The sequence below is a fragment of the Corapipo altera genome, unplaced genomic scaffold (genome assembly GCF_003945725.1).
Source record: "Corapipo altera isolate COAL_440 unplaced genomic scaffold, ASM394572v1 54, whole genome shotgun sequence".
NCBI lineage: Eukaryota > Metazoa > Chordata > Aves > Passeriformes > Pipridae > Corapipo > Corapipo altera.
Window position 1 is genome coordinate 719,212 of NW_020884902.1, and position 19,700 is coordinate 738,911.

At 36.0% G+C, this 19,700-nt stretch overlaps 1 protein-coding gene across 24 annotated transcripts in view; it reads left to right on the top strand.

The window, feature by feature from the left end:
- Positions 1-19,700, top strand: part of DLG1 (discs large MAGUK scaffold protein 1) — a 116,976-nt gene that overhangs the window by 51,867 nt on the left and 45,409 nt on the right. For 19 of the 24 annotated variants that reach the window (XM_027650725.1, XM_027650710.1, XM_027650707.1 and 16 more), the window contains 7 exons: positions 8,044-8,142; positions 11,255-11,308; positions 13,782-13,832; positions 14,791-14,915; positions 15,992-16,161; positions 16,682-16,818; positions 18,008-18,152. In XM_027650725.1, coding sequence (XP_027506526.1) covers positions 8,044-8,142; positions 11,255-11,308; positions 13,782-13,832; positions 14,791-14,915; positions 15,992-16,161; positions 16,682-16,818; positions 18,008-18,152 — 781 coding nt within the window. The remainder of the gene's footprint in view (positions 1-8,043; positions 8,143-11,254; positions 11,309-13,781; positions 13,833-14,790; positions 14,916-15,991; positions 16,162-16,681; positions 16,819-18,007; positions 18,153-19,700) is intronic. The other 5 variants (XM_027650718.1, XM_027650731.1, XM_027650726.1 and 2 more) reach the window with 1 other exon arrangement.

The window sequence follows — 19,700 nt, forward strand, 5'->3', positions numbered from 1 at the left end:
GGTCCAGTTTTAGATCTTAGAGAGAAGAGGTTGGTCGCTGAAACCTTTGTTCTGTTGAGACTGTTATTTGTATTTGCATGAGATGCTTAGCACCTGAAAATTTTACTTATCAACCAACCAGTAGATACTGCATGCGAGCATTGGGTGATAGTTTTGTAGGTCCAGGTTCCCCATTTCTGCTTTGTGGATGTCTATCTCATACACAAAACTCTACTTTTGCTACAGATTACCTCAGAGGTAAAAGTCTGTCACTGCTTTGCTGCTTTACTTTTGCTTGGGGAACCATGGTGCAAATTGTTTCTCACTGGGTTTTTTTTGTAGATGAAGCTTGCAATAAGGAATTGAAACAGTAAATAAATTGCTTATTTGTCTTCAGATCAACTCAGGTCATTGTCACCATCTGTGATTTTACTGATATTCTGCTGTCACTGTTTTTCCCCTTCAAAGCTATTTATTTATGCTTTAAGTTCTGAGTTTTAAGTTCATGTGAGTTCATTGTAAAATGCTGTGGGGTTTGAGGAGGAAACTAGGTTAGAGAATCAATTTGTTGGCTGAGTTTAAAAAAACAACACAAACCCAAGCAACTAAATAACCCTTACAGTTTAGACATATCTATCATGATTTTGTGTCTTTAAAATAGAGTGCTCACATAGATATGATTTTCAAGAGCCACGGTTCCCTCTGAAAACGTGAGATGTAACACAAAGCCACAGCCGTTCAGACTGGTCCTTTTAATCTACAAGGGCTGGCTGGGTACGTCTTTTTCTTTCTGAAAGAAAAACTTTCATATCTTTGTTATAGTACTCTCCTGAACTGTTGTTACAGCTGCAGCATGACTTTTCTGTCCTCAAAATCTCTTTGTTAAACTATTATGTGCTAACCTACCCATCGCCATGTAGGCAGACCCTGACAGGCTTCAGACTTGGGTCTTTTGTTATTCTGCTCTCTGTCCAAACTCTTTGAAGAGACCTGGATATCATCCAGCTGAAGATCTAGGGGTTTTTATTCCTTCATCCTTGGAAGACCATGGTAATCAGTCTTTACTCCATCATGGCAAGGAACAGGAAGAGCCCTCAAAGGAGTGGGAGGGTCAGAAACACAAATCAGAAACTGAAGGTTCTGTGTCCTTATATCAATGCAGAATGTTAGGCTGAATTAATTGTAACCACCCATGGGTTGAGGACATCCTGATTAAGCTTATTATTTACCTTGGTCTGACCCTCTTAAGGTTTTGTTTGTGGTAAATCAGTGTACTACAGTATGGGATGTGCTGGCTTAGATAGGGGAATCTGAACAACACCCCAACCCCCATGAAGTACCGATGATAAAAATCTGTGATACCATTTGTATGAGTGGTTTGAAAGCTGAAAAAGTGTATTTTAAGTAATTTGGCTTTTTAGCCACTGTGTATGAAATACTCAGATATGGTGTCCATATGAAAACTGGAGAGTTCCTGTATTAACACGCTGAGCAAGGGAACAGGTGAGTTTGAGTTCATTGAGTGGGAAGCACATTTTAAAATCAAACTATATGGTCTATTGATAACATAAAAGCTTTCTTGCATGAAGGAGATTAACAAACTTGTAGAGCAGGAAAAAAATTGAGTCATGCTTGTATTAATGGTATTCTCTTTTTTGGTGGTTCTGCTTCCCTTCTGGTGTATTCAGCATATCTAGACTGGCTTATCACCAATGGCAGGACTCCTGCCTGGTCTTTGCAGTTCTCAAAATTCAGATAGATGCAGCATATCAGCCTGTCTGATTGTGTTATGTGCAGTTTTGATGTATGAAAGTTGTTTGGAATTTCAAGTCAATATTTGCCTTGAAACAAGATTGCTTATGTTCAAGCAAGTCTATATGGTTTTAACTCTTGTGAAACTTGGATTTTTTTTTTTTTTTATTTGATTTCTTTGAAACTTTGTTTGGGCAGTAGGAAAACATTTGATTAGTTTTCAAATGCCCTTGATGCTACATTTTGTTTGAAGTCCTGGATAAATATACTCAGGAAAAATATGCATGTCTTTCAGATTTATGGGTTAACAACTCAAGTCATGGATGTTGTGGTACTAAGGACCTGCCAAGGCACTGACTTAGGAAGGAATGTGGTACAGATGATGCACCAGTGTTAGTGCTCAGAGTTAGATGCTCTGGGCAGCATACAGCTGACATGGATTAGGAATGAGGATGGATGGCAGTTGTGCTTTATTCTTACCACCACTGGACTCCACAAAACAGCCTATAAATCCCTGGAGGTATTTTTAGATGAGTATTGACTTCTGTGATTTTGAGGAAGATGGATGCAAAGTTCTTAAAATAGCACACTTGACTAGTCACATGTCCTGTAGCATTCTATGATGTAGTTCAGAGGAAAGATATGAAGCTACACTGCCAGACCTTAAATTATATATCTCTGGAAAGAATATATACCTTTTAAATTCAGCTTTGTCATTGGGTATTGAAGGAAAATTGTTTCTGCCGCTTTTCAGGTTTTGTTCATTTTGGAAGATATTTTATTTCCTACTCTCAGGAAGAGATGATGAATATGGGCTTTTTTTCATCAGTCAAGTTATATTAACAGAAGCTGCTGATTTTGTAGTATCTGCTTGAAGGCAATGGAAAGGGTGAAGTGCCGAATTATTTTTGGAGTATTCTTCTAACTGTTAGAATTGCTTTTTGAAGTAATGAAAGTTGGTCATTGAAGCTTTAAAAAATAACCTTTGCAGTGGATATTGCTGGTCAAATATTAGTACTATTTTCTCTTTCTACGAGTATTGCTGTTATCCAGCTACTGAGTGGGTGGTAGAGAATGTGTAAAGAAAATGATTCTTGAAGAAAAACTACTTATAAAAGATTACTGGCACTTTAGCAGATTGCTGCAAAATGTACACTGTGCATTTTATGTAGTAATTTAAAAGAATGAAATATTGATGATTCAGCATTGTGTTAGCAACAAATTGTTCAGAGTTGGTATTTAATATGAAAGCACAACCTGATCCTGAACCCCCCCTGGTTATGAAAAATCACTTAGCACTTGATATTAGAGTAGAGTAGTTCATGCCAGTAATTAATGCAGTCTGCAGAGAACACTTGCTTTCTGCAGTCAGAGGATGATCTGCCAAACCTGGGCAGCCTTAATTACATAACTGCATTCTCTAGCTTTGGGTTGTGCACATGTCCTGCTGCTTTGCCAGAGTTGTTTGGGGTTTTTTTTGGTTGTTTTTTTTTTTCTACCAGTGTGACTGCTAGACAGGCTCTGCCTTACCTCACATGTGAATGTAATTGGACAGACTGAGCCCCATGACTCAAATAACTGATTAATCTTTTATTAACATTTTTCTTGTCTTATCTTTTTTCCTTTTTTTTTTTTTGCTCTTGTCTGCTTTCATTGTTTACACCATGATTCTTTTATATAAGCCTTCCTATGCTTTGATTATGTGTTCCTTTCCTTCTCTTCCCCTGTTTTTTTGACCAAGATGCTGTATTCACTTTCCATACTTGCACAACACGAAATTTCAATGAAGCCAGAACTTTTTCACTGGAGATTGCCCTGTCACACTGTGCAGGCCTGGATGAGTTTGGTGTTCTGCCTTTACCTCTTGTTCTTGGGCTGTGTTTGGTGCTTGGGCTGTTACTCTTGGAACTACAATTGCCTTCAAATTTTTGTTCTCTTTTAATTATTGATACCTTATGGATATCAATAGTCCTCAAGGCATGAGGACTTCCAAAAAAAACCAAAACCAAACAACTTGTGCTGTTAGCAGTTTTCTACTGCATCATCTTCATTCTTTTGCCACTGAAGTCAACATGTGGGAAAGCACACTTGGAGAGATGTGAATTCCTTTGTCTTGTCTTTTGTATTGTGTCTTCCCTTTTCGTATTTGGTGGACAATATAGAAAGCCAGACAACTGAGTTTCTAAGAATACGGTGTCCAGCATCTCTTCCCCTTGTCCTCATTTTCTTACTTAACCCTCTTAAACGTTGATTTATTTTTGTTTTAATCAAACTACTACTTGGCCAGTGTGTTTTCAACAAAATTGGTGCCTCCAGGAAGAGAAAAACCGGAAACCTCTTTGCTTATTCTTTTCTACATTTTAGTAACTAGACAATGTCATGCTAGGTACTGATAGGTAAGTAGAATGGCTGGCATGAATGCAGCTGCTAAACCTCAAGCAATCTTGAACTTCTCTGGAAAAGAAATGTTTGTGGTCTACAAAACCTGCTATTTAGCACACTGTGGCCAAAGAGGATACTGATACAGAGGCTTCAACACAAGACAGCCTCCATCCAAGTAATCCCTGCAGGCTGGAGAATGTGCCTCAGTTGCTCAGTATTCATGTATCTGTGAAAATTTCTCACAGGAGAAAAAGTTGTGATGTGCTGGTTTTGAATTATTTACCTTCATGTATATTCACAATGTGCTTATCTTCTTCTCTGCCTTTACTCTTCAGTAAAAAAATCTAGAGGTTCTTGACCTGTCTAGAATAGAAGACGGGGGTGCATCTGCCCATGTATATTAGTGGGACACAGTCCTTCAGCTTCAAAGGTGGAATACATACCTACTATTCACATGCACAAGTCCTGGAATGTTTGTATGACCAACACATTTCCAGTTTCCTGTCACTGGCCAGAAACCTTCCTGTCTTTACATGTATGAACATTGCATTAATGGTATGTTATGCAGCTCTTGATTACATCCATTCTGGGTAGAAGATGAGACATGGCAGCTCTTGGTGATTAGAGGAACATCTGTCAGTACCTATTTATCTCTTAATATTCATGCTATAAATAACTGGAAATATTTTTACTTAGATCTGTGTGTTTGTTTCTTTATTCTGTGTGTAAAAATTATGCTGACTCATAATTTAAATATTTACATTTGCTATAGGGAGGTGTAAAGTGAGAGGGAGAATAACCATGTTTTAATGCTGTGAACTGATGTGAACTCTCCGTGTTATCCAATACAGTACAGCTGACCTAATCAAGCTGTGTTTCCTATGGACTGGTGTTCTTCATTCTCATCATACTCAGCACCAGATACTCAGATCCACAGCATATTCCTGGAACAGATCCATGGGGCAAGAGACAGGTGGTGTGTGCTTTGGGTGACCCAAAGCTCAGCAAATGCTGGTTGTGTGTCCACTGTTGAGAAGACTCTGTGACCGCTGATTTGAGTCCACTTCTTCCCTCTGTAAGGCTGGGCAAAGAGGTGTCTGTATTTAGCTGTCAGTTTTCATGTAGATGATGGGAAAATAACTTTTGACCATTGCCTTTTTAAAAGAATTTTAAATTGGCTGGTAAAGTTAAATATTCAACAGCCCAGTTAAATCAAGCTGGCTCTTCTCGGTGTGCTTTCTTAGAGAGAGGGGGAAGAAGTAATTTTAGAGCTTTTTTTGTTTTGAATATTGGAATAAAAATGTAATATAGAGATCATGCATTCCTGGCATTAAAAACTAAAAACTCAGGTTCATTTAACTGTCTTAAATTTAAAAAAAATATTTTATTTTAAACAGCATGCATTTTAGAGTTCTGGTTTAACAGTGCTGCTGTATTTCATGGAAATACAGCTCTTAAAATTATTAACACAAAGTAATTCTTGTTATTATGGTACAAAGAAATTTAATTTCTTTGAAAGTCTGCCCATTCACAACTTATGTAGTTTTCATCATAAACTTCTTATTCATTAGCTGTCAGCCCCCATGAAGCATTCAGAAAAGCAGAGGAGTTTTAAAACTTTCTAGATGTAAACCTTGGAGAAGCTTTGAGGTGGCAAAATACAAAAATGTAGAAACTTATGGGAGAAATAACCTTTCTTAGCTTCCTTATAATAGTCAGATGACTTTTACCCTCTATTCAGTAATTTGTGCACTGCATTGATTATTTTTGCCCAGCAAATTGACTGTCGTGTGGTGGTTCAATGGTGCTCTTTAAATAGAGTGAGAGAGCACACAACATGCAGTACAAGCTATAGCAGCATGTAGGCTTTCTTACTTTGACCATAATCTAGGAAAAAATCATATTTTTAGCTTCCTCAGGAAGCAATTGTTTTAATTTATTTTCCCTCCATAGTTTTTTTTTTTTTTATTTTGGGGGGGGGTTTTTTGTTGTTTTTTGTTTTTTTTTTGCGAGAAGGACTATTTGTGTTGCTACTTTATTAGCTGTCATGGTGGTGGGATGGGAACGCTCAAGCTCACTGATTTAACAAGGCACCCGAGAATGGAAATACATCAAAATCCTCACGTGCAACCAAGGCCTTTCCGGCACCCGCAGCGGGCACTGGGCACTCCTGGATCCTTCAGTTCCTCCACCCTGCCAGTGTCTGCCAAACACAGAGGGAAATTTGTAAACCTACGTGATAGTGTAAAAAAGAGTCCTACAAAAAGCACAGCGAAAGTAAAAGCTGCCAGTGGTTGGCTGTCTGACGGCTCGTGTTCTAATTGCTCCTTAGGAAAGGTGGGTGCTGCACTACGTGTTGCAGATGAAGCATCTTTGATGCAAACTGTGGAAAGTATGTTACGGTTTTTTTCTCTCTGTAGTTTTGTCCCTCCTGTTTCTAGTGACTTTGTTACTTACTTTTCTTTTGTATTTTATTGTTAGAAATCAAAGTAGCAATAATTGAAATCGTACTTGCAAAGAATACTTGCTCTCAGTGTTTTCCAGTGAAGGTTGTTGCACTGTATACAATGTTGGGTTTTACAGTAATTTCTTGCAAGTGAGGAAAGTTTCATTTGCTTGATTTTTGTTTTCCAAAGTATATATTTCAGTAGTTTACAAAGAGCAGCATTATAGAATTTTCTGGACCAATTTAGATTCTCCCTCACCCTCCTTTTTTAATCACTTCACACGTTGTGCTCTTGTCCATAAATGTAAGAATACTTAAATGACATTAGTGATTACCTCTCAACATACCAAATATATCTTGTTCTTACAGCTTTCAGTAATTACAATGTTTTTCACCAACTGTTCAATTTGGGTGGATTGACTTTGAGTTAAAAAACCCTGTAGGAATACCATATGTACATTTAATAAGTGCTGCATTTTTTGGGCTGTTTCAGGTTCCTTTATTATTTCCTTTTATTCTTTAATGTGGTGTCTGCTATTGGTAAATGTTGCTTTGTATTTTAAAATATCTCAAACTTTTAGGATATGTTTATGGGGTTTTGGTACATTTTCAGGATCATTATTTTCTTTTGTAATTATGCTTCATTATATTTAAATATATATATAATATTCATTATATTTAAAGATCACAAGAATGTCTTGGAGCAACTAAGTTGCAAGAGATTCAATCTGCTGTTCAGCTTGTAATTTTGATGCTAGTTGCCAGCAGTTTATATTTCTGACAGCTTGTTGACAACCAGTATGTGAACATCTCAAAATTTTTTGAGTCAATGTTTTGCTCAAAATGCTGTTTGTAGCCTTGTTCCCTTGCAGCTTAAATGTCACTAGGTTTCCTGATTATTAGTTTTATGAAAATTCCTAAGACCAAAATTCTGCTAGTCTGCAGTTGTGTGTAAAGAACTCTGAAAGGTAGACTGGATCTATTTTAGGCACTTCCACCCAGTTGACTAAAAGGTTTTCTTTGATTTTTTTTCTCAGTTTAGAAACCTTAATGTACCTCTGATTTTTCCCCTTTATCAAAGAGTTATATTATATTAACCTTGTTCAGTGCTATCAACTTCAGCCACCATTTCCCCACCTTTTGCTCTGCTGTGTGTTGGTGAAGGGATTCTGTTGGGAGAGCAGCCCACAAAAAGTCTGTCCATTGGCATGAGCAGGTTTTTTGTTGGACTCAAAGTGTCATTGCTCTGGTGCTGCAAGGTGAGTGAGGGCCTTGGTGTGAATGAGCCCTCTGGACACGTCCAACTGCTCGGGGTTCCTCGACATTAGCACAGTTCAGGGGACTGTTTGTCTTCCTTGGAGTTATAGACTCCAAATCCATGTGCTAGTTCAGAATTTGTTTAAACTGTTAAATGTGAATCTTGTTTGTTTTAAAATGTTTTTCTAGTTTTTCATTATTTTTGACTTTTTATTGGTGATTTTTAGCCCACAGAAGCTGTTCCTTCCTCTTCTCCCATTGTCCCTGTGATCCCTGTCCCACCAGTCCCTGCTGAGACCACTGTCATCCCATCCACCATACCACAGGTTTTTATTCCTGTTTGTTTGTTTTCTTTTTGTTTTGTTACATTTGTTCAACTTTTATTTATTTAAGTTATTTTGTTGCTTCTTTGAAATTCACCTTTTGGTGCTCTCACACACAGGTTTGAGATGAACTGTGAAATAGCTGAATTAGTAATACACTATAATTTCATCCTAATTTTTGTTTGTTTTAAGGCAGCTTTTAGTCCACTTAAAATATCTATATTTTCATATGGAAGTAATTAGTAAGTTGAGAAAGACCTAAAGAAAAAACCAGCCAAAAGAATGGAAAGAAGCAATAGGATATTTTGTGTTCACGTAATAATTTTAGAGCCATGTCTTCCTTGCTAAAGTGTTACTGCTTGATTTATTTATAAAAAAAGTTCTCTCATCTCATAAATACTTAATACATGTTTTTCCTTGTTTTCACTTGCATGATTTTTCTCATGTTCTCTGGCCATTTGTTGGTATCACTGTTTTTGGGGGCATTTACAATACAAAAGGGATATTTATTCCTCCATTCCTAACATACTTGACTCCTAAAATGTGCTTCCCTTCTGGGCCTTCATCCTTTAGGCCCCATAATATCCACACACCCCCCCAAAATAAAAACCAAACCTTGTCAAAACAAGTGAAGGCAGAAAACATGAGTTAATGTTAATATCTTGCATGTAACTTGGAACATATGACCACAGCATGGCAGTATTTTTTTTCTTAAGTTTTGCTTTCAAGCTACTTGGCTAAACAGTTGGTAATTAATTTTTGCATAATCTACAATTAGCTAAAGTTTTTGCAGTTGACTGTTTTATAGTGCAATTTCTAGTGGATGTGTGTTTACACAAATCTGCCAGCTCTAGTTCTCCTAACAGGAACACCAGGGATTTGATTAGTTTGAGAAATATTCACTTCTTGGGGAGGGATTCTGCCCACATCAGGATTTGAGGGGGACAGGCTGGTGCAACCATGTCCAAACAGTACCTTTGGAATGGCTGGCACAAAGCTTTTCTTGTTCATGTTGGGGAATGATGGGAAATGGCTGCTTTGTGATGGAAAATCCAGATAAATGCAGAAGGAATGTTAGGAACAATCATTTAGCTTGAACAAGGAGTTTTGCATTGGTTGGCTGGTTTATGTCTCAAACATACTGTTCACATGGAAACTTCACCTACTAACAACAATTTGCTTTTAGCTAGTTATCCTTTTTTTTTTTTTTTTTAAATAGACAAAAGAAAAACACCTGCCTGCCTCAAAAAAAAAAATTCATGTTAAACCAGCTTGGACTGGCACTGTGTTTTTTGAATATAATTGGATATTACAGAATTCTAATATTAAATAAAAATACATTCCAAAATGGAGTGAACAGAGTGTGACTGAACTAATCGATTCTTGTTTTGTTTACAGTGAAAATATAAGAACCATAAATGTAGTTTAACTATATTTATGGTAACCATAACAAATTATAGTGATGCATAATTGATTGGGGGTTTAGTATGGGATCTTATTTTTAATTTACTCTTCTTTTAATAGAACTTGCACTTGAGTAAGAAGCAGCAATGGGAATAATAACTTAATGGCAGAAAATGGTTGTGAGGCATAGAATTGTTTTGACAGATTTTTATCATGACAGTAGTAACTAGTGTTTAATTTCTGTACTGCATGAAGTGTACCCATGCTTCTACTGAGAGAATTGCTCGGTGAGAAAGGTGTTTAATGGCATTTTGACAGTCATAATTGTCATCCTTTTTGTTTCCTTTTACTTTTAATAGTCTACTCTGTTAACTTGTGTAGATACCACCTGATTTTATTACTTATTAAATGACAGGCTTAATTTCTGACACAACAACCTGACAGCAGATTGATGACTCCTGTCTAATGATGGTAGATTATTTTGAAAGGCACTTCTGAGTCATTACTTTGTAGCATTTGGGAGCTTTTAAAAATCATTAATTCCTCAGAATTATGTTGCTGTGGTAGTAATGAAACAAAAATGCAGTATATGAATAGGTTAATGTAGTTGTCATGTTTTTGTAGGTCTTAATTTCATCTTTGAGTGAGTTTAATACTAACTTCTGTTGCAGCCTTTTAAACTATCCCTAAATTTGTTTCCATGCACACATGCATATGTAGGAGATTAAAAAAATAATGTCTTAAATTCAAAGATAATGTATTTTTATACATATAAAAAAAATCTCAGCTTTATTAAAGCAATAAGAAGATTAACTTTGTTCTGTACCACTAAACTTCATATATCAACAGTATTTGGAGTCTAGAATATATCTGTACACTTTTTTTGTTTGTTTTGTTTATATTCCTTGAGCAGGCTAGATGCTGCCTATTTTAAAGGCAGATAATTGATGCATAAATAGGAAATCTGTTTATTTGGAAATAATTTCCAAATAATTTGGAAATTATTTCCAAGAAATGCCTTCAGTTTGTATGGATTTTCTTTCAGCTGAAACTGCATTTTTTGCAGAAAAACTCTCAGTAATATGAGAGTGTTAACTTACTCTACTAGTTCCTGGCTTGCAAAAATACTAATTCTCTTTCACATTTCAGTAGCAATAATCTTTGACTGCTTATGGCTTGTTAGTAATAATTCTCTGGTGGTAGATCAATGTCTGCTATGGATTTGCTTTTGCAAGTCAGTTTTGTAGGTTCTTTCTTGCCTAAGTTGCATTTCTGCAAGGTTCCATTTTGCAATTTGTGGGTTGGGGGAAGAAATCTTCCTGATAGGAAGAAAGAGGAATCAACTCCGCCAAAAATTGGTTTTAAGATACTAACTGGTAAAGCAACCTCTGCAAATCATACCACAGGTATTAGGGTTACTGACATCATGTCAAGTGGTAGCATGACTCAGGGGTTTTTTTGAAAACCAAGATAATAAGTGACAGAACTTGGATGTAGAGTATGATCTCAGACCTCTAAGATTGTGTTTCTACGTCAGGAAAGCAATTTGTTCAGGGTAGAAATAAGTGTTTCAGAAGGTTAATTTTGAGATTCTCAGGTTGAGGCTACCTTTTAACAGAACTTTGAGAAGCCAGCAAATTAAATTTTGTAGAGTTTTCATTGATACTGCATTTTCTTACACTGTACTTTGTTCTTTATCCTTTTATTAAAGGCAAATCCCCCTCCAGTGCTGGTGAATACAGATTCTTTGGAGACCTCCACATACGTAAGCCTGCACTTTCTATCAATTACAACTTTAGATCATGTTTTATGTATGTAGTTGTGTAGATCTGTTGTTACTGTATTATAAAACCTATTTTATCCATCTGGTGGTGCTTGATTTTGTCATCTGTCCTGATGATAATTTGAAGTCCTTAAATAACTATTTCATTAAAAAAATGTTGTAGATTGCAAGTGGAAGTTTTTCTGTGAGTACCACTGATGTGACAGTTCAAAACATAATTGTTTGAGGTTCTGGAGGTTCAGTGTTCAGAGAACAATCTGTTTCTTCAACTGTGCAGGCAAAGGCTTTAATATTTAATGTGCCATTTCCGTTGCACTTCTCATAAAAACATTTCTCCATGCAGTGGCTGTACTGAAGGTTTTAGTGCTCTAAATTTTCATAAAAATGGGTTGGTTCTGTTCAAAATAATAAAGTAATAAGTGTAGTTATGTGGAGCCTAAGATTTTTATTTGTCAGGCATAATTACAGCATTTGTATAGAACACCATTCACAAAAAGCCTCTGCAGATAAAGCTCAGCTTAGTGGATCTGAGGTCCCTTTAAAACATGGAAAAGGTAGACTAGTGCAGTGACTTGTATCATTTGATATATCCTTGCTCCTCTCTCTGCTAATGTTTGATTTGGTAGATAAATAAATTCAAAGTTAATTTAAAAAAAGAGGGCAACTATTGAGCTGAGCTAAAGTGGAAGATAAAAACAATGAAGGTTTTTGTTTGCTCCTGTTTATCTAGATGATAGTATAAAAATGGATTATGGGGTTTTTTACATGGAAATAAGAGACTGCTTAAATATATTAAAATTGGCTTTGTTTTGCCTTATGACAGTGAATAGGGAAATGATTAATTGTCCTTGTTATTTATTTAATAAAAAAGAAAAAAAAAAGCAGTGCATACTGCTCAGTCATCATGAACTATTGTCCTAGTACTGTAATGCTGGATGACAGGTTCAGTTAGCACGTGTTGTCATTCCTGTAGGTAGGAGCTCAAGGACTAAACTGGCATAAAAACTCCTTGATCACAGTGGCTTCTTTTGTGGTGGTGTAGTAATAGATACAGTTTCACGTATTCAGAAGGTCAAGACCTCTTCCCTTTTTAATGGAGAAATATCATGTGTTAAAACCACAGTATCTGTTCCACTGAGCAAACTATTAAGGACATAATCATTTTTGAGGTACTGTGCAAAGAAGAAGATACTCTGTTATGTCTGGAATGGATATGGGTTCTATTGTGTTGGGGGGAGATAAAATTAGAGGATGGAGGGATAAATGAGCCTCATATTAGACAGCCTGTAAAAGTTGTGGCATCACCAGCTTTTGGAGCTTATAAATATGTTGAATAAACATGGAAGGAATTAAGTAGCTTCATCTTAATTTTGTTTATGTTGAATTAAATTCCCTTTTTTAATTCTCTACTAGAAAATTGTCAGATTTTAAAATGTTTTTTTCTGTAGGTATGTTTTATATTTTTGTAAAACCTTGAATAGTGTGTTAAAGCACAGAAGACTATCAGATACAGAATGTCTTAGAGATATTGTAAAATAATAGTATAAATGTTGTTTCTTATCTTGTTAAATATTTCATCTGAGAAGGCTATAAATAGGGAATTGCCTGTAGCTGCATGGTGTATATGCTGCTGTAGGTAACTGGAGGAAAGAATTTGAGTTCCAAGATATCTTAGTAACTGGAAAAAAGAAACCTTACTCTTACATATTAAATATGGGTAAGAATTTGATATTTAATTGATTTTGCTTAGTTTTGATTTTTTGTTGCTTCTGGTATTTGATTCCATTCTAGTTCTCTAGGCAGTAAAGAGTGTGGGTATCCTTTCTAATTTGAGGATGATAAGGCTTCTTCCTAGGATTTGGGTTTTTCATCTAGCTTTATAAAATAGTCTTATAAACTCTTCTTCTCCTTCTGGCCCTGTTTTAATTTATTGATCTTTAGTTTATATGTAGCATGCAGTAATATAAACAATCGTTAAAAGTTGCTTTAGAAGGGTTTTATCCATTTCTCATAAGAAATGGTATAAAGCATCAGTTTTTGATTTTTCTCTGCTCTGTGTGGAACAGTTGGAAAATGCTGCTCTATTCTTCCTTACAATTTCTTCTCTACCCCATATCCTCTTCCTTTTTTTCTGAGTTTCAAGTTACTGTATAGCCTGAGGAACATCTGAGGATTTCAAGAGCATATTATTCTTTCTGGCAATCAGAAGCAGAGGACCTCTGCCCTACAGTATCTGTGTAGAGCAGTCTGCTCTCTGAAATAACAACTTTTAAACTTATACAAAAAGAGTGTCTGATTCACATATACAGAGTGGTATGAAAAATCACATGTCCCCTCTGTGCTCAGTGGTCACTGTGAATCAGCTGAGATTTGGTGGGAGTGAACTGCCAGCCAAGCAAACTGTGTCATGGAAAGTGTAAAATTCTCTGTAAGTCTCACTTTTCTTTCTTTCTAGGTCAATGGCACGGATGCAGATTATGAGTATGAAGAAATTACTCTTGAAAGGGTAACATGCTAAATATCTTCCTGTACTCTGTTTGAAGTGTGGTTTATGATACTTTAATATGAAAAATTAACCTCTTGATGCTGCTAACAGCAATCCAAACCAATTCTTACTCTCTTGTTTTAATTTAGATAGATTACTTAACCTAAAGAAAAACAAAGTAAATCTAGTTGCTAGAGCAGAAATAAAAGTTTTTATTAATATTTGTGACCATTAAGAGTAAAATAGGGGAATGATCTCCCTAAGACATACTGCCTTTAATGTTATTATTAGAGAGTAATTAACACAAATTCTGATTTCATCTCCTGTATTGCTATTTATGATAAGCTTTTGCTTATACTATTAAGTTTTATATTGAGATTACAAGGGACACCTTGTCACACTCATTTCTGTGTTAGGTTTTCTATGTTGAGATCTAGCTCAGTTCTCTCGAGCTGCACTGTTAATAAAAAGACAGAAAGAAATGGTTGTATCTAATTCCTGTGCAGTTCTGGCAGTTACTGAGAGGGTGGAGAGGTCTTGCAGTTGATAGTAAAGGCAGGCAACCTCTGAAGAGAAGAATGTCAGTCTGAATCTCTGCATCTGTGAGGATACATTAGAGGTGGGACACAAGTAATTTGAGGGCAATTTAATGAGGAGCAAATATTTGTATGAATAATCTCAGATATCTAGCAAATTGGGGAGGGAAGATTTTATGTAGTTTATCGAGTTCAGTGAGAAGGCTGTGGGGTTGGAACTATACTATACTATGACTTCTGTTCTCCTTACATGTATGTAAGACATAATTATATTATTTTCATAAAAATAAGTTATATATGTACTATACTCCTTAAACTGTCTTTTAATATTTTTGTTATCAGTAAAAATTATGTAGATTTGGTTCTATAGTGAATCAAATAGATACACTAGAATATCTTTTTCCCAAAAAAGAAGTAAATTTTTTTTCCCCCTCTATCTTTAGGGAAATTCAGGACTTGGCTTTAGCATTGCAGGTGGTACAGACAACCCACATATTGGGGATGATGCAAGTATTTTCATTACAAAAATTATCGCCGGGGGTGCAGCTGCACAGGATGGAAGATTACGGTATGATGACTTTCTGTGTTGGGTTGCTAAGTGTTATTATTGTATTTTAAACAGTGGATAGAACATTTTCTGTTACTTTTAATAGTTTTATCATGCTACACTAGATGTTAAATAAGTTTTCCTTATTCAGAAGTGTTTTGTAAATAATAAGAAAAATGTTTGACTGGACCAATTACTGCCCCCAAACCAGTAAAATCTGCAGTTAAGGGAAATGAACTTTTTCTGTTCTGTGGTATAAATGTATCATGCCATATGTTCCATAGTCTTTAATTCAAGGAAAAACTTAGACATGTAGGATGGGTAACTCTTGATTATCTATGTGCAGATTTTCTGATCTGTAAGGTAGTGAAGTTTAATAACAACCCTCTTTTATGCTTGGTAGTAATTCAGTGTCTGAATTTTTCAGAGATACCCACCCACATTGGTTGTAGGACCATCATTTTTTCTCTTGTGTTGTCAAGAAGTTGCCCCATCATTTTGGGTGCAAATGACTGATGTATTACAGGTTTTAGTTCTAATAAGCTTATTTTAAGGCTTCATTTGAGTTTGTTGGCCACTGTCAGAGGTACATCTGGCAGAACGTGGTGACAGGTGGGTCAGGCACTGCACTTAGTGTAATGAGAGCTCAGTGTTACTGCAGTGACATGTTAAATGGACTGGAAGGCCAGCACTTAAACTGCTTGTGAAAAGGAGGAATCAAGATTGACTTGTCATGTCATGGCTTAAAACTAGTGTGTGCTCACTGTGTGCCTCCTACATTCTGAATTTTTAAGTTCTTTCTTATAGCCCTAAACAAAAGATAGTTTGTTCAAAACACTGTTTAAATGAAACACATTTAAGATGTTGCCCTCTTCGGCTGGTAATTAAATATTCCCGTTAAATGCTTTCTAGTGATCCTTGATTTATTTTTAAGCACTAATAATTAATTTTAGAGCATTGTCTTGAATCAGTAGAATTCTAGAGATAAATCTGTGTATTTTATTGGGTTAACAAGTGTATTAGTGTTTTATAGATAAAGTAGTAGGCTCCTGCTCTGCTATAACCCAACAGCTGAACGTGCCTGTTGCTGTCTGTAGGGTCAATGATTGTATTCTGCGAGTGAACGAGGTGGATGTCCGGGATGTGACACACAGCAAAGCCGTGGAAGCGTTGAAAGAAGCGGGATCAATTGTGCGATTGTATGTCAAAAGGAGAAAACCAGTCACAGAAAAAATAGTGGAAATCAAACTTGTAAAAGGCCCCAAGGGTACGCTGGAAGTATAAAGTTTCTGTTTCACAAGAATTACAGAGTTGTAACTGTTCTTGTAGAATGCATAGTTTTCTTTCAAATGATAAAAGTGTGTTTCTGGTGGTGTCTAGTAATTTTTAAGTACATTATAAAGCAGAGTAAAATTCTTCACTGAATTACCTAGAAAGGATCCTTGAGAGATTAAAAATAAATTGAGGAAAGTATTTGTTTCTATATGGGTAATTGTTGGACAGTTTTCTATAAATAGTGGTGATGCTACACCTCTGCTGTTGTGCATCCTTCACAAGGCATGAATTAAAGAGTTAGCTTTTGGTTTTGAGAACTTGTGTAGGTGTTATGTCCTTTCTAGAACTTTCTAGAAATTTATGGAGTTCCCTTGAAAAGTCATCCAGTATTGCTCCAGCCAGACCCTAATATTATATATATTTACATGTAATACAAGCATTATTTATGTAATAATTTGAATTTAATGAATGCAAAAAAAGGTTTCTTGAGTAATGGCTTTGTCTTCAAGCAGGTCTTGGTTTCAGTATTGCTGGTGGTGTAGGAAATCAGCATATACCTGGGGACAACAGCATTTATGTAACCAAAATCATTGAAGGTGGGGCAGCACATAAAGATGGCAAACTTCAGATTGGAGACAAACTTTTAGCTGTAAGTAAGAACTTCTTTTTTTCTCTTTTTTTAATGGTCATTCAGTTTTAGGCTCAATTGGGGCATGATTCAGTTTGTGGTTCAGCTACCTACCAGTGAAGTGTAGTTTCATAGAAATGAGTAAAAAAATGTCTTTTTACCAGGAAATCAGTGGTAAAATGAAATCTGCATCATTTGACACCATCTCATCAGGAAATCTGAAATCTCTTCTTCAGCCCAGTGTTCTGTACAAAACCTGTATTAATCAGAATGTTTATTTCTGATGCCTGCTATTATTTTTCTGGGATCTGAGTGACAGAATTGTAAACAAACATCCAGTGGGATTGTTTCTCTTATCAAAGAAGAATGGAAAGGAACTCCATGTACTGGTAGCTGGACAACCTGTAGCCAGCCTATAGTGAAACCGCTGCTTATATTGCATTTCAGTGTTTGTGATGATTTTGAATGGCTTATTTTTTTAAGCTTCAGATACTTCAAAGTTGAATTTTGCTATGCATAAAGTATAAATAACTTTCATCTTTCTTAAATCCCATCCACAAATTTAGTTGTCCAGATAGAAAAATGAGAGCCAGGAACTCCATTTAGTAAGATTCTATATGAGATAGTAATTGTTAAATGTTTGGGGTTTTTTTAATGCAAGTGCTGGTGTTTCACCTTAATAGCAATGGCTCGAGAAGTTTATTGCTTGTAGTTAAACTAAGTTGTTGTTGTTTGGCATGTAATTCACTCACATCAGGACCTTCTCCAGGTTTGACCCCTGCTTTCGACCTCTTGCAAGAATATGTTGTCCCATTATAATGTCTAGAACTTAATTATTTCATGACAAGATGATGTAGGATTTATTCTCACTAGAACACACTTTCTTCTCTGTAATGCTTGCAGTAACACACTGTCAGTGCTGTGACTGTGCACACTTAGGACATTTTGAGTGTCCTGCTTGTCTCTTTAGCTCTCCAAAGTCACATGAGCCTTCTTGATGATGTTAGTCAATACGGTTTATTATTATCTTTTAAAAGAATACTTGTCAGTCTTATATTTCACAAAGCATGTGTTATATAATTTTATATAACCACTGTGGCACACGAATCCCAATAAAGACTCTCAATTCCAGGGTTCTCCAACAGCTTTCAGTGAGTGTCTTATGAAAGTGTTACATTTTTCTCTGTTGAGAATTTGTTTTTCTCTTTAGGTGAACAGTGTCTGTTTAGAAGAAGTTACTCATGAAGAAGCAGTGACTGCCTTAAAAAACACATCTGACTTTGTTTATCTGAAAGTTGCAAAACCCACCAGCATGTTCATGAATGACAGTTATGCCCCTCCTGACATCACAAACTGTAAGTTCAGCTTATCTTTGTGATTTAATTATTTCTCCCTTTAAGGCTTTAACATCCCATTTTTAGTATTTTAACAGTTTCAAGCTTTTAAAAACCATACAGGGCAAAAATCTGATATAAGAAAGTTGATTAATTAGGAAAATTATATGCTGAACAGAACAGCATCCCACAGATTCTATACTGAAAAACAGCAGCAGCTGGAGCTCCAGGTGTGCTTCCATGGCTGGCATGGGCCAGTCCTGGAGACTCAGTGTTGCTCAGCACTGGCTGGTGAGTATGAGCACAACATGTGCCTTGTGCTCTTGGAGGCTGTGGAGAGTAACAATGCACTGCAAGGATGTTCAGTGTCCTGAGCAAAAGACAATACTGTTTCTGCTAGAGGTTAATGATGTTCTGACTTGTTTTTTCCTGTTTTCCTGCTTTTTCATGAGCTTGCACATACTTGAATAAACTAAAATGGGAGGAGGAGGAATTCTTCACTTCAATGCTTGCCTGCGAACATGTTGAGAAATTTCATGTTAACTTGAAATCTTACTTCAGTTTTGACATAATTGTTGATAATTCAAATGGAAAACCAGTGAATGCTGTATTAAAAAATAGTTATAGGAATTTCTTGTTGATGTAAGAGTACTACTGACAAGAGTGTTTTCAAAGTCAAACATGGAAATCCAGAAAGTTCAGGATTGAACTACAATGTAAAGAAATATTTTGAGTTCAATATATTGTCTCTTCAAGAGGGATATTACCATTTAGTGGTTGGAAAAAGAAATGAAAATAATATAACTGTATCTTCCCAAGACTAAATAGATTGACTTTTCTAGATGACTGATTTTACTCATCTTGTCATATAAAATGGTTCTAGGGGAGAGTTATTTTAGGTATTTTTTGTTTCCTGCTGTTAGATTTGTGTAAGCAATGATATGTAACACTGATCTGTTTAGATACTATAAAATATGAAAAAAGGAGCACTTCTGGATGAAAAGGTGTAGTTGAAAACAATATGTAAAGAAGAACAAACAAAAGTGCAGCACAACAGAGGACTGAAGGACCTTTTAAGCCCATCATTTGTTGTCAATAGCTACAGTATCTTAAAATCCATTTGTAAGCTTATTGAATTACAATTTGGAGCTAATTAGGTTTTATATTCATTGTCTTATTGGAAGGATGCTCTCGAAGGCTCCATTCCTTGACGTACAACTATTTTCAGCCTTCCCTTATTCTTCCTCAGTTTTCTATTCATATACAGGGTTACAGAACAGCCATTTTCCCTCATGGTTTGTCCAATAACCTTTCCCACTGTTTCCTCGAAAAGCAGACTTACCTTTTCTCTCTCCATAGTAACTGGCCTCTTCATATGTTTCACTTCTAATTCAGATTTTCTGGGACAGAGGAAACCTGATTTGTACACAGTGTTCCTGGTAGTGTAGTGCTAATGGAGTGACACTGCTCTGGATTGTGGTGTGACCAACATCAAAGTATCTCATCTGTTACTACTGTATCTTGACTCAATCATTGGAATATTTACTGTATGAATCTTTTGTGGGGGCA